This window comes from Xyrauchen texanus, chromosome 20 (assembly GCF_025860055.1).
Source record: "Xyrauchen texanus isolate HMW12.3.18 chromosome 20, RBS_HiC_50CHRs, whole genome shotgun sequence".
Taxonomy (NCBI): Eukaryota; Metazoa; Chordata; class Actinopteri; order Cypriniformes; family Catostomidae; genus Xyrauchen; species Xyrauchen texanus.
Window position 1 is genome coordinate 19,499,417 of NC_068295.1, and position 13,589 is coordinate 19,513,005.

Below are 13,589 nucleotides of genomic sequence, written 5' to 3' on the forward strand. Positions count from 1 at the left end.
AAAGAGCCTATCAGTACTATCTGTACGAACAGAGCTCCTGCCTGTGTAGAGCGTTCCAAATCTGTCACTTCTTCATGCTTCGATTTAGTTAGGGTGCTGCCTTAGAAGGTAGTTGCCTATTTAGACAGTAGACAGCAAGTAAGCTCACTAGGTTTTGGACCAGAGGACATGTCTAGAGAGATTTACCTGAAAGTCATCCACAGATGGTGTGATGCGCTGGGTGGTGCGTCTGCGGTGCCACTGGTGCAGAGTATTACGGGTCTCAGAGCTCAGCACACGGGCTGCCTGGTCCTCCTGGAAGTTCTTGATGAGAGACATAGCTCCATATGCACTGGTCAGGTAATAGCCTCCTACAAACACAGATGAGATTTATTGAGAAAGTTTCATACATGGCAACATTGTAGTTACTACAGCAGGCCACCATCTGACATATCCACAGTATGGAATGGATTAGGATGAAGAATACACCAAATAGGATGATAGTAAAAGAGGATCACAATGGTGTCTTTTATACCTTCTCCATGAAGCAGTGAAGGATCCAGTAGCTCCATCATATACTGAATTTCTGCATCGAGCTGAGGCATGTCACACTGTGCCATCACATATGTCAACATGGGGAGGAAGTCATCTGCCCCATACATCCTCCCTTTCATTACAACAGTGATTGAAAACATGAGTCTTTGCTGAAGTATTATGATCATTCTATACATAACGACGGATTAAAATCATGCATTTTAATGGAGAATTTACACAAAAATGGAAATTCTGTCATCATTTACTTTCAAAGTACCAAAAAGTTTTCAAAAGTACCTGTATTACAGTACCAAGATGATACAAAACATTTTTTTACAAGTACCGGTAGCACAAAGTAAAACTAATTTCAAGTCAAATAGACTTCAAAATTTATTTAAAATACCTGTCTTAGCAAGGTATTAAATGTAAACGCAGTCAGTAATGTCTAAAGTAAATGTAATCAGTGGGACAAAAAAACAAAACACGATTTGTTTCAAACTATCAAATCTGTGCATTAGGACTTGCAGTGTAAATGCAGCCTAACAGAGTGCTGCTGACTATTATGTCCTTATTATTAACCAAACAACATTCATTATCAGTATTTAATCTAATTATTCTATAGTGAAGACTATATAAGATATATAAATAGCTTTGTTTTACAATCTATTGCTTTTTTTTTTTTTTTTTCATTTTTCAATTACTGAATGTTTACTTCATTATTTGATATTGCTATAAAATAAAATAAAGGAATATTCAGGGTTCAATACAAGTTAAGCTCAATTGAATGTATTTGTGGCATAATACTGATTATCACTAAAATGTATTTAGACTCAAAAATCAGTTACAGTGAGGCACTTACAATGGAAGTGAATGGGGCCAATTTATGGAAATATTTGAGCTGTAAAGCTGTTTAAATCATAATTTTACAGTCATTTTAGAGTTTGTTAACATTACATTGTCATGGCAACAAAGTTGTAAAATTGGCTATAACTTTACACAGAAAAGGTTAGGAAGTGATTTTATCACACAAAAATCATGTAAACACGCATATTGTTTATGTCTTGTGGCTATACTTTTAAAATAGTGAGTATTTGAATGTTTACGGCCCCTTTCAGGTCCATTGTAAGTGCCTCACTGGATCACAGTTTTTGCTTTCTTTAAAGAAAAAGAGAGCGAAGTCAAAATAAATTTGTGTGGTAATCAATATTATGCCACAAATGCTGTCGATTGAGCTTAACTTGTATTGAACATGGAACATTCCTTTAAAGAACTGCTTTCTTAATTTGTTCTATTGCTTGTAATTTCATTACTCTTGTGTTCTTACTGTATTTCTGACTGTTTACTCATCTTTAATAATTACTTAAGAACATGAAACAATTTTCACTTAATTTATAAATTAGTTAATGGTACACAGGAGGAGATACTAGATGGAATGTCAGACTTAGTCACCATACACTTTCATTGCATCTTTTTTCCATGCAATGATTGTGAATGGTGTCTGAGGCTGACATTCTGTCTAGTATCTCCTTCTGTGTTACATGGAAGAAAGAAATTCATACAGGTTTGGAACAACATGAATGATGCCAGAATTTTATTTTTTGTGAAGAAACACGTCACGCTTATGTACCTGAGTTGCTTTCCATAATGCTATAGATAAGCTTGCACACACTGAGAAGCTGAGACACTTTCTTCTCAGGCGAGTACATCTTGCACATGATGTGAAACTTGTGACGGATCTTCTCTATGGCCACAGGGTCAGGGGGAAAGGCTCCATCCACACCCATGTCTTGGGGCTGCTTGGCTTTGGCCAACACCAGATTCTCCTTTAGCTGCTGCCAAGTTCCACTGCTCACCTGGAAGTCCTGCAGAGCGGCCTCTATCACAGGCTTCAGGGGCTTCAGCACACACTTGTGCATGGCTTTCTCCATCACTTGGTCTATGTAGGAGGAAAGATATTTTAAATAGCTTGAATTTCAAAACAATAACTAGTACATTATAGGGCACAAGACACACTGTTCTAGAGATATAGGAATTGGCATCCATCAGCCATTGAAAACTAGTTGACCACTATTCAGATTCAATTCTAAATAGCCATAACAACTTTTGTAATTCCAGTGTGCTTTCAGAAAACATAAAATGCAACTAGAATACAATAAAAGAGGAAAAAAAAAAAAAAAAGCCTCACAACAATTCCAAAAAGAGACTGAATTGTGACTGAAATGACTGTGACCATGAGTATATTGACTGGGATCTCCGAAGTGGCTCATAGTTCCATTCCTCTTTGGAAGGGGAATATCTTCTTTCCAAAACACTCTCAACAGTACAAATATATCCTGTATGCTCCCATATGACTCAATAAAACAAGTTCTATCTTGTAACTGATTGTGTAATCAGCGTTTGAAGGTCATATCACAATAATAAAGTCAACTATAAAATTGAGGGAGTGTATGTGTAACTAAAATCATCTGATCTAAATAGCAGAATGTAATGTTAAATCAGGCTTATGAAGAATGCTGACTATAGAGACGAGGGAGCTTTTGACAGCACACTGGACCACTGAAGGAAGCAACACCACAAGGCATAACGCCATAAGAGGTCTGGTAACAGACATGCTTTGGCAGCACATTGTGTACTGCTTTATTTTTTCTTTTATATATTATATATAATCAATTAATGATAGATAACACCAGTGTAAAAATTAGGGATGTGCACGAGTAGTCGAATATTCAATCTTCAATAATTAAATTTACAAAATACAAAGTAAAAATACTATTCGAATTTTGCAAAGTTTTGCTTTGCTGGCCATATATACAGTGAGATGCATTTTAAATCCTGAACACACAAACTAAAACTGGCAGTTATAACAGAATAAACTGGCTGGCACTGTTGAGTGTGGACACAAGTTGATCACATTTGTTGAGCAAACGGTTCTGTCACTCAGTACGTTCAAATGGACACCATAAATGTGGCTTACTGAGAGAAAGCTGGGTTCCTGTTTAAATGTACTGGATAAGCGGTGTACAATTTACTCTCATATATGTGCAGTTCGTCAGAAAGCAGCATCCCCATAGCAACATACTCCCTGCAACGTTTCTGTAAACAACAAACATGGCATCCGAGAAAGACTATGCTAGCTGAGGTAAGGGACATTCCATCATTTAAACTGGTGTGTATAAATTAGTATAGTTTAAGGAGCATTTGGATATGCTTGTTTTTCTCAACAAAAACATGACATGATACAATATAAACATGATAACCGTTATATGCCTTGTTTATACTCATCCTGTATGTTAACTACATCAGCCTACTTCATTAGCAGTTTCCTTTTCTTCACTTTTCGTGAGCTTAAATGCTTTCATTCTATTCTTTTTATGTTTTCACGCATTGCTTGTTTAAATATATATATATATATACACACACACACACTCACCTAAAGGATTATTAGGAACACCTGTTCAATTTCTCATTAATGCAATTATCAAATCAACCAATCACATGGCAGTTGTTCAATGCATTTAGGGGTGTGGTCCTGGTCAAGACAATCTCCTGAACTCCAAACTGAATGTCAGAATGGGAAAGAAAGGTGATTTAAGCGTGGCATGGTTGTTGGTGCCAGACAGGCCGGTCTGAGTATTTCACAATCTGCTCAGTTACTGGGATTTTCACACACAACCATTTCTAGGGTTTACAAAGGATGGTGTGAAAAGGGAAAAACATCCAGTATGCGGCAGTCCTGTGGACGAAAATGCCTTGTTGATGCTAGAGGTCAGAGGAGAATGGGCCGACTGATTCAAGCTGACAGAAGAGCAACTTTGCCTGAAATAACCACTCGTTACAACCGAGGTATGCAGCAAAGCATTTGTGAAGCCACAACACGCACAACCTTGAGGCGGATGGGCTACAACAGCAGAAGACCCCACTGGGTACCACTCATCTCCACTACAAATAGAAAAAGAGGCTACAATTTGCAAGAGCTCACCAAAATTGGACAGTTGAAGACTGGAAAAATGTTGCCTGGTCTGATGAGTCTCGATTTCTGTTGAGACATTCAGATGGTAGAGTCAGAATTTGGCGTAAACAGAATGAGAACATGGATCCATCATGCCTTGTTACCACTGTGCAGGCTGGTGGTGGTGGTGTAATGGTGTGGGGGATGTTTTCTTGGCACACTTTAGGCCCCTTAGTGCCAATTGGGCATCGTTTAAATGCCACGGCCTACCTGAGCATTGTTTCTGACCATGTCCATCCCTTTATGGCCACCATGTACCCATCCTCTGATGGCTACTTCCAGCAGGATAATGCACCATGTCACAAAGCTCGAATCATTTCAAATTGGTTTCTTGAACATGACAATTGAGTTCACTGTACTAAAATGGCCCCCACAGTCACCAGATCTCAACCCAATAGAGCATCTTTGGGATGTGGTGGAACGGGAGCTTCGTGCCCTGGATGTGCATCCCACAAATCTCCATCAACTACAAGATGCTATCCTATCAATATGGGCCAACATTTCTAAAGAATGCTTTCAGCACCTTGTTGAATCAATGCCACGTAGAATTAAGGCAGTTCTGAAGGCGAAAGGGGGTCAAACACAGTATTAGTATGGTGTTCCTAATAATCCTTTAGGTGAGTGTATATATATATATATATATATATACAGTGAGGAAAATAAGTATTTGAACACCCTGCTATTTTGCAAGTTCTCCCACTTAGAAATCATGGAGTGGTCTGAAATTGTCATCGTAGGTGCATGTCCACTGTGAGAGACATAATCTAAAAAAAAAATCCAGAAATCACAATGTATGATTTTTTAACTATTTATTTGTATGATACAGCTGCAAATAAGTATTTGAACACCTGAGAAAATCAATGTTAATATTTGGTACAGTAGCCTTTGTTTGCAATTACAGAGGTCAAATGTTTCCTGTAGTTTTTCACCAGGTTTGCACACACTGCAGGAGGGATTTTGGCCCACTCCTCCACACAGATCTTCTCTAGATCAGTCAGGTTTCTGGGCTGTCGCTGAGAAACACGGAGTTTGAGCTCCCTCCAAAGATTCTCTATTGGGTTTAGGTCTGGAGACTGGCTAGGCCACGCCAGAACCTTGATATGCTTCTTACAGAGCCACTTCTTGGTTATCCTGGCTGTGTGCTTCGGGTCATTGTCATGTTGGAAGACCCAGCCTCGACCCATCTTCAATGCTCTAACTGATGGAAGGAGGTTGTTCCCCAAAATCTCGCAATACATGACCCCGGTCATCCTCTCCTTAATACAGTGCAGTCGCCCTGTCTCATGTGCAGAAAAACACCCCCAAAGCATGATGCTACCACCCCCTGCTTCACAGTAGGGATGGTGTTCTTGGGATGGTACTCATCATTCTTCTTCCTCCAAACACGGTTAGTGGAATTATGACCAAAAAGTTCTATTTTGGTCTCATCTGACCACATGACTTTCTCCCATGACTCCTCTGGATCATCCAAATGGTCATTGGCAAACTTAAGACGGGCCTTGACATGTGCTGGTTTAAGCAGGGGAACCTTCCGTGCCATGCATGATTTCAAACCGTGACGTCTTAGTGTATTACCAACAGTAACCTTGGAAACGGTGGTCCCAGCTCTTCTCAGGTCATTGACCAGCTCCTCCCGTGTAGTTCTGGGCTGATTTCTCACCTTTCTTAGGATCATTGAGACCCCACGAGGTGAGATCTTGCATGGAGCCCCAGTCCGAGGGAGATTGACAGTCATGTTTAGCTTCTTCCATTTTCTAATGATTGCTCCAACAGTGGACCTTTTTTCACCAAGCTGCTTGGCAATTTCCCCGTAGCCCTTTCCAGCCTTGTGGAGGTGTACAATTTTGTCTCTAGTGTCTATGGACAGCTCTTTGGTCTTGGCCATGTTAGTAGTTGGATTCTTACTGATTGTATGGGGTGGACAGGAGTCTTTATGCAGCTAACGACCTCAAACAGGTGCATCTAATTTAGGATAATAAATGGAGTGGAGGTGGACATTTTAAAGGCAGACTAACAGGTCTTTGAGGGTCAGAATTCTAGCTGATAGACAGGTGTTCAAATACTTATTTGCAGCTGTATCATACAAATAAATAGTTAAAAAATCATACATTGTGATTTCTGGATTTTTGTTTTTAGATTATGTCTCTCACAGTGGACATGCACCTACGATGACAATTTCAGACCCCTCCATGATTTCCAAGTGGGAGAACTTGCAAAATAGCAGGGTGTTCAAATACTTATTTTCCTCACTGTATATATAAACACAGGACATGATATAAGCTTGTTTTGATTATAATTAGAAGCTTGTTTTTTTTAATGGCAACACAACCTTTGACAATTATTCGCTTTCTCATTATTTACAGTCATTTAAATAATAGAATATTAGTTTTTATTAGCTTAAATATTCGAATACCAAATTATTGATGAATTCCCATCCCTTGTAAAAATTATATATAAATAAGTTTTTAAGCTAACATAAATCTATATAAAATACGTTTTTAAGCTAATATAATAACATAATAATTTGTAGGTGGGTTGTTTTCTTGAAAAACTCCAATGTGCTACACTCAAATGCTACAGTAGTGACCGTACTAACTTGACAAACCTTTTAATTAAGGTTACGTCAACTAAACATGGTTTTGATATTTATTTCAAATGACCTCAAAGAGTAAAAAAAAAAAACAATAATAGGCTGTGTGTTGGTAGTGGTCATGAAGGGGCCAAATAATTGTCTGCAACAATCACCATGAGGAAATACCAATGTCTGTTTTTAACTACACAAGGCCACAGCTTCTCCCACTTTATTCTCAAAATGATTCATCAGTATCACAACTAATAAATTGTCACATCCTCCTGCCTTGCATCAGGGGGTCTGACTTTAGCTTTGGCACAACTGAAACATGCATATTTTATCAACAGAATTGGCTATGTACTCAGAACAGCTGCATAGTTGCAAATCGGTTTATATGGTCATCTGTCCCCAGGGAGACAAGCAGAGCCCTTCTCACTTTTTGGGTGAAGCAAAGAGCTCTGCTAATGAAGGTGAGAGGGTGGGGTAAGATTTTAGAGGAACTGAGATGATATGCAGCTCCATTTAAGCATTTTATTCTTTGCAAAACCACAATTGCAGTGGGAGCAAATGGATTTGGAATAGGCGCATAATTTCTATGTACACAAGGATAATATAGAGTCTTTCATTACAATAGGAATTGACAATGGATCGGAAAATTATTGAACATCAATGTACATCCTTAGTGGTAATGCAGGAACTACTTCATACCGTGCAGTTATAGAAGATTAATCAACTCCTTAGAATGTCTTACAACCAATCGGAATCAATAATTCAAGAGTGCTGTGGTATAATGCAAAAGAAACCCAGACAAGAACATTTCTTGTACTATGTCATGCTTCATTTGTGTTAATCAGCTAACATTATCATTATGTATTATCCAGCCCATTAGTCCAAAGTAAATAAATAAAATATGATTGAGTAGAAAGAGCTGCACAATATAGCTGAGAGACATGAAACTAGCACAGTTCAGGAGATTGCTTTCTTGGGAACATGGACAATTATACAGTTTATCAGTCATTATGCACAAATATTTGACTGTAGAATGCCAAGATTGACCAACTGGAATCAAGTATTCCTTATCCATATACACGGACACTCATTTAACACTTTATTAGGAACACCTGCACACCTACTTATTCATGCAATTATTTAATCAGCCAATCTTGTGGCAGCAGTGCAATTAATAAAATCATTCAGATATGTGTCAGGAGATTCAGTTAATGTTCACATCAACCATCAGTATGGGGGGGAAAATGGTGATCTCAGTAATTTCGACTGTGACATGATTGTTGGTGCCAGACGGGCTGGTTTGAGTATTTCTGTAACTGCTAATCATCTGGGATTATCACACACAAAGGTCTCCAGATGCCGAAAAAAAAAAACATGTGAGCAGACAGAAATTCCTTGACTGTTTGAATGGCCAGACTGGTTCGAGCTCACAGAAAGGCTACGGTAACTCAGATAACCACTCTGTACAATTGTAGTGAGCAGAATAGCATCTCAGAATGCACAACACATCGAACCTCGAGGCGGATGGGCTACAACAGCTGAAGACCATGTCACGCACCATTTATTTTTGGGCCATAGTGTTCTTAATAAAGTGCTAAGTGAGATTATATCCATATACATACAAGACATGGCAAGGATGTGACCGAAAACAGCAGTGACAGCAACAGAGTGATGCCTCAGTTTATAGGAATGTGTCTCACATTAGAAACAGTCTTCTGCCAAAGAAGTCTCTACAGTACTTGAAAGGCTATCTTCCGAGGTTTAACATCCCTTCAAAACAATTCTCTCTCTCTCTCTCTCTCGCTCTCTCTCTCTACTAAAGTGTGGAAAATGAAGCCAAAGTCACAGGAGAAGTGAATCCATTGATGCTTCCCACACAAATACACTACATGGCCACAATGTATTTCACTGCACAGAACAACGGCACACACAAACTAAACCAGAAAAGAGCAAATAAAACCCCATCCAGTCAAGATAACTTGAAACTTTATCACTATTCAGGAAGTACTCAAAATATCCTTGGCCCTGAAGTAGTAGTTTTTCCAGACATATCCTGACAAAACAGTGTGTCTTTAACATTGTTATGACTCAAACTTGGAAGATGGAACCATCTCATTTTAGAAAAAGAGCTCAGCAAAAATATAATTGTCAGGGTGACATTAACTGTCAGGGGTTAGTCTATTAACGGTGAATTCAACACCACAAAAATTCTAGTTGGTTTCATAAAAGTTTTGTAAATAAATGAATTTAAGTTTTGGTGACAAAGCTCTTGTGTGGGCTCAAATATATTTATTTGTTTTGCATTATAGGTATATTTAATAATTATAATAAACTAATTAATAGTTATGTCACCTTATTAGTTAGGTGACAAAAAGTACATAAGGATTGATAAAACTAATTTTCCTAATTTGATACTAGGGTTGCAACGGTATGAGATTTTCACGGTACGATAACGGTCTCAGAAAATATCACAGTATCCAGTATTACACAATTACTATTATCAGTTACAATGACCCTTAAAAGGAGTGAAAACTGTTTTTTTTTTTTGGTTGAAGAAACGGTTCATTATTATTGAAACTTAATATGGATGTAACAGAATTATAATAATAAACCAAATTCTAAACATGATAAATTGCATGTAACTATAACATATTATATAACTAAAGCGTGTTATTTTACATGTTAGCACAGCAAGTTAAATTAACAACTAAATGAAAAATAACAGCTTTTAAAGTAATGTCCTATGATTATAAACAATTAACATATACTGTAGGTGCATGAGAGTGCAGCCAGACTGCTCCTGTCTGCACCTTTAACCAGGTTCTCAACTGGTTTTGCTTCAGGACAGAATTTATATTGGAAATCAAGTGGTGACACACCATAGTAACAACGTAACGTGTATTTAATGTATCCTGGGTCGCATTTCCTTTTATGTTGCATAGATTTTTTTATGGTTTTCAAGTACAAGGACATGCATCGAGTGACATCTTGTTGTTGACATCAACAGCAAAAGCGAGAGGAAGTTTTCTCTCCCCTTTTAAGAGCATATTTACTTATATGTACCCATTATTATCCCATTTGTTTCCTAATTTCAAACATAATTCAAACAGAACATACATATTATACAGCAGGAAAGCCTCCTCATTACCATGGTTAGGTCAGTGTGCTAGTCTTAAATAATAGTAATAAAAATAACACATTTTAGTATTTATGAAAAATATATTAGCTGAAACACATCTTGAAAAATGCCACTGTTGATATAAAATGAGGTCTAATAGATTCTATCATTAGATTATTTCATATGAAACATAACATTTTTTCAAAATATAAGTTACTTTTACAAAAGTTTGTAATTTAGTTGAAAAAAAGGTAATGCATAATGAAAAAAAAGCTTTGAGAGGTTCGACTTGCCTGCCTAGTGTTTGAGAGGTTGGACTTGACTTCCTCCGTAACGCTTTAAACTAGAAACGTCTCAATAGAATTGAAATTGGTCACATCAGTTTTGAGGTCTGCGCTCCGCAATATCGAGGGAAGCCTGGTTGTTGCACAGGCGCGCAAGAAAGCAGAGCAGATCATTAACGCAAGCTGGTTCCGTTACACTTGTGCGAAAGTGCAGATGAGAAGCCTTTAGCTGATTGCAAGATTATCATTAAACCTGCCTTGGCAGTCCTAAATAGGCTATCACTTGGGCGGCTGCCGAAATATCTTCAATGGGAGAACAATGGCATTGTTCTTTCCCTGCTGACCGCGACCCAGTCCGAATTTACCTGCGACCCACCAGTTGAGAAACAATGCTTTAACTCCCACACACACTCACTTATGTCAGACCACCTCGTCTCGCGTCTCTCTGACATTTTCTTCACTGCAAGTGTGGGGTAAGTTGATGAGACTGACAGGTAGACGAGGAGGAACGGAGATGTGCACACGCAGGTGAGATTCTCCGTCCGGTTGCATTTCTTCTCAATACCGTAGAGAAGAAAATGTACATGGTATGATAACCGTCAATTTTCATAACGTGGTATACTGTGAAACTAGTATACCGCTGCAACCCTATTTGGGACATTTTTAAATATGTGTTACATTGTGCCAAAATTTCTCTTATTTTTCTGAACATTCATTTTGAAAGTGAAGCTTCTCTTCATTCTGCATTTGCTCTTTTAAGGTATAGAAAGGATTATTCTATCTTGCTGTGTAATCTCATAGCAAGGGCCCTTACTGTACTTACACTACAAAACCTGCCGGTACACATAGGCAGTGGAGTCAGGTTAGGAGCTCTGAACAAACGTTCTTTCTTTGCATTCTTGCCTGACACCAACATACACACAAGCCTGAATCAACAAGCAGGAGGGGTTATGTCTGACCGTAGGAGAAACTGGCCCTCTTGGCTCGGGTCCATTTTAAGAACATCTGGAAAGTGGTCCATTGCAGAAAACACATAGCAGAGCAGGGCTTTGTTTACAACCCATAAGAGAGAAAGAAAAGAGTGAGCTTGGGGTAATGGATCATGACAATTTCCTAGAAGAACCATAACAAAATGACTGAGCTGAAAATCATCCATGACACTTAAATATGGAAGTGACTTATCAAAATGATCCTAACATTATATGTAGATTGTCTAATACTATGTATTGTTATTTAAATAATTAAATATAATTCCTCCATCATCAAACATTAGTGAAAATCAGTGTGGAACAATAGCCTAAATACTGTACTGTATTTTACTTTTTACTATCATTTCAAGTCATTTCAGAGCAAATATATATATATATATATAAAAAATATATATATATATATATATATATATATATATTTGCATATTGTCTATATTTGAGCTGTATCACCCTGCCCTAGACCCAAGGTCTGCTTGCAGGCATTATAAAATGAAAATCTTTACTAATTAATGCTTTATTATGTAGGTCTAAAGCCCTTTTACTCTGTGTGTCATTGTACACTATACACAGGCATTTGGCTAGTTAAACAAAAGAGATACTAATGCTTCTCTACCCACATATGAATATGTCAGTCTATCTTTCAGCTCAATGTGCCTTGTTTGTGCCCACTCACAGAGGAAAATGTCTCCAGGCCCAGATGAGAACATGTGATTTTTGCCTCATGTAAATATGCTCACAGCTTAACCAAATTGGATCTTATGAGACACAGTCCAAACATATGCAAAGTTCTGCCATTCCAAACTCAGTATTTGGATTGTACACTGCCAATGCTAGTTAAAAATACTATTTGTTGTAACTGTTGATGTGGCCAGAACATTCTTGTAAATAAGTGTGCAAATGAGACAGAGTGGTGCCTCAGGGAGAAGGTTTACAGGACAGTGGTTCAGATAAGAAACAGCCATCCATCAAGGCAACCTCTCTGTCTGAGAGACTCTCTTACAATGTTTGTAAACATCCTCTCAAAACAACAGATCTCAGAATGTCACTCTTCCACCACAAAAAAGTTACATGGTAGACCATGCTTTTTAGATATGGTACATAGCACTACCAACTACCAGTGTTTGTTTGGACATGTACTGTGGTGTTACCATGATATTCTTGGAAGTACCTTGGTATATATCTATCTATCTATATATATATTCTGTGTGATATTACAATCCAATACAATCACTATGATATAGTATTACCACAGTACAATTGTAAGGGACCCTACAGCCATTCGACAATACATTTTCTGAATCTGACGAACAGCTAACCCATTGCTAGTAGTTCACAAAAGATGATGCATGCATCTGGATTCATGCATTTGTTGCATCCCATGGTACACAGCTCATACAAGATGTCTGTCTTCAGTAGTTGCGTAAATGCTGCATTTTAGCCTTCACTATATAAAAATGACTTGGTTTAAATTTGTCAGTTTGCCAATTGCATATGACAATATTAACTAATTTCATCCTCTGCAATAAGTGGAAGTTAATGACCACTGACAAAGATAATCCAGTGACTCAAAACTGCAGAGAATCGTGAATGCAGGAACTGCTCAATCTCCCATCATTTTATGATACAGAATTTACTTTGCATTACAGGCAAAATATTGCAATGCTGTATTTTGTTCAAAAATGTCACAGCACGGGCCTGGGTGACTCTGAGTATTGAAGCTAACCACCACCCCTGGATTCACGAGTTTGAATCCAGGGTGTGCTGAGTGACTCCAGCCAGGTATCCTAAGCAACCAAATTGGCCTGGTTGCTAGGGAGGGTAGAGTCACCTGGAGTAACCTCCTTGTGGTTGCCATTATGTGTGGTTCTCGCTCTCGGTGGGGCACGTGGCAAGTTGTGCGTGGATCCCACGTAGAATAGCATGGGCCTCTAAACACGCTCGTGCTCAACAAGCCACGTGATAAGAGGAAAGTATTGACGTTCTCAGACGCGGAAGCAACTGAGATTTGTCCTCCGCCACCCAGACTGAGGCGAGTCACTATGCCGTCCACAAGGACTTGGAGCACATTGGGAATTGGGCATTCCAAATTGGGGAG

General features: G+C 38.3%; 1 protein-coding gene across 1 annotated transcript in view; it reads right to left on the reverse strand.

Annotated features, from left to right (window-relative positions):
- Positions 1-13,589, reverse strand: part of rin2a (Ras and Rab interactor 2a) — a 70,976-nt gene that overhangs the window by 2,271 nt on the left and 55,116 nt on the right. Inside the window, exons 9-11 of the mRNA XM_052151515.1 lie at positions 2,141-2,449; positions 515-646; positions 187-350 (exon numbers count right to left, since the gene is read on the reverse strand). Coding sequence (XP_052007475.1) covers positions 187-350; positions 515-646; positions 2,141-2,449 — 605 coding nt within the window. The remainder of the gene's footprint in view (positions 1-186; positions 351-514; positions 647-2,140; positions 2,450-13,589) is intronic.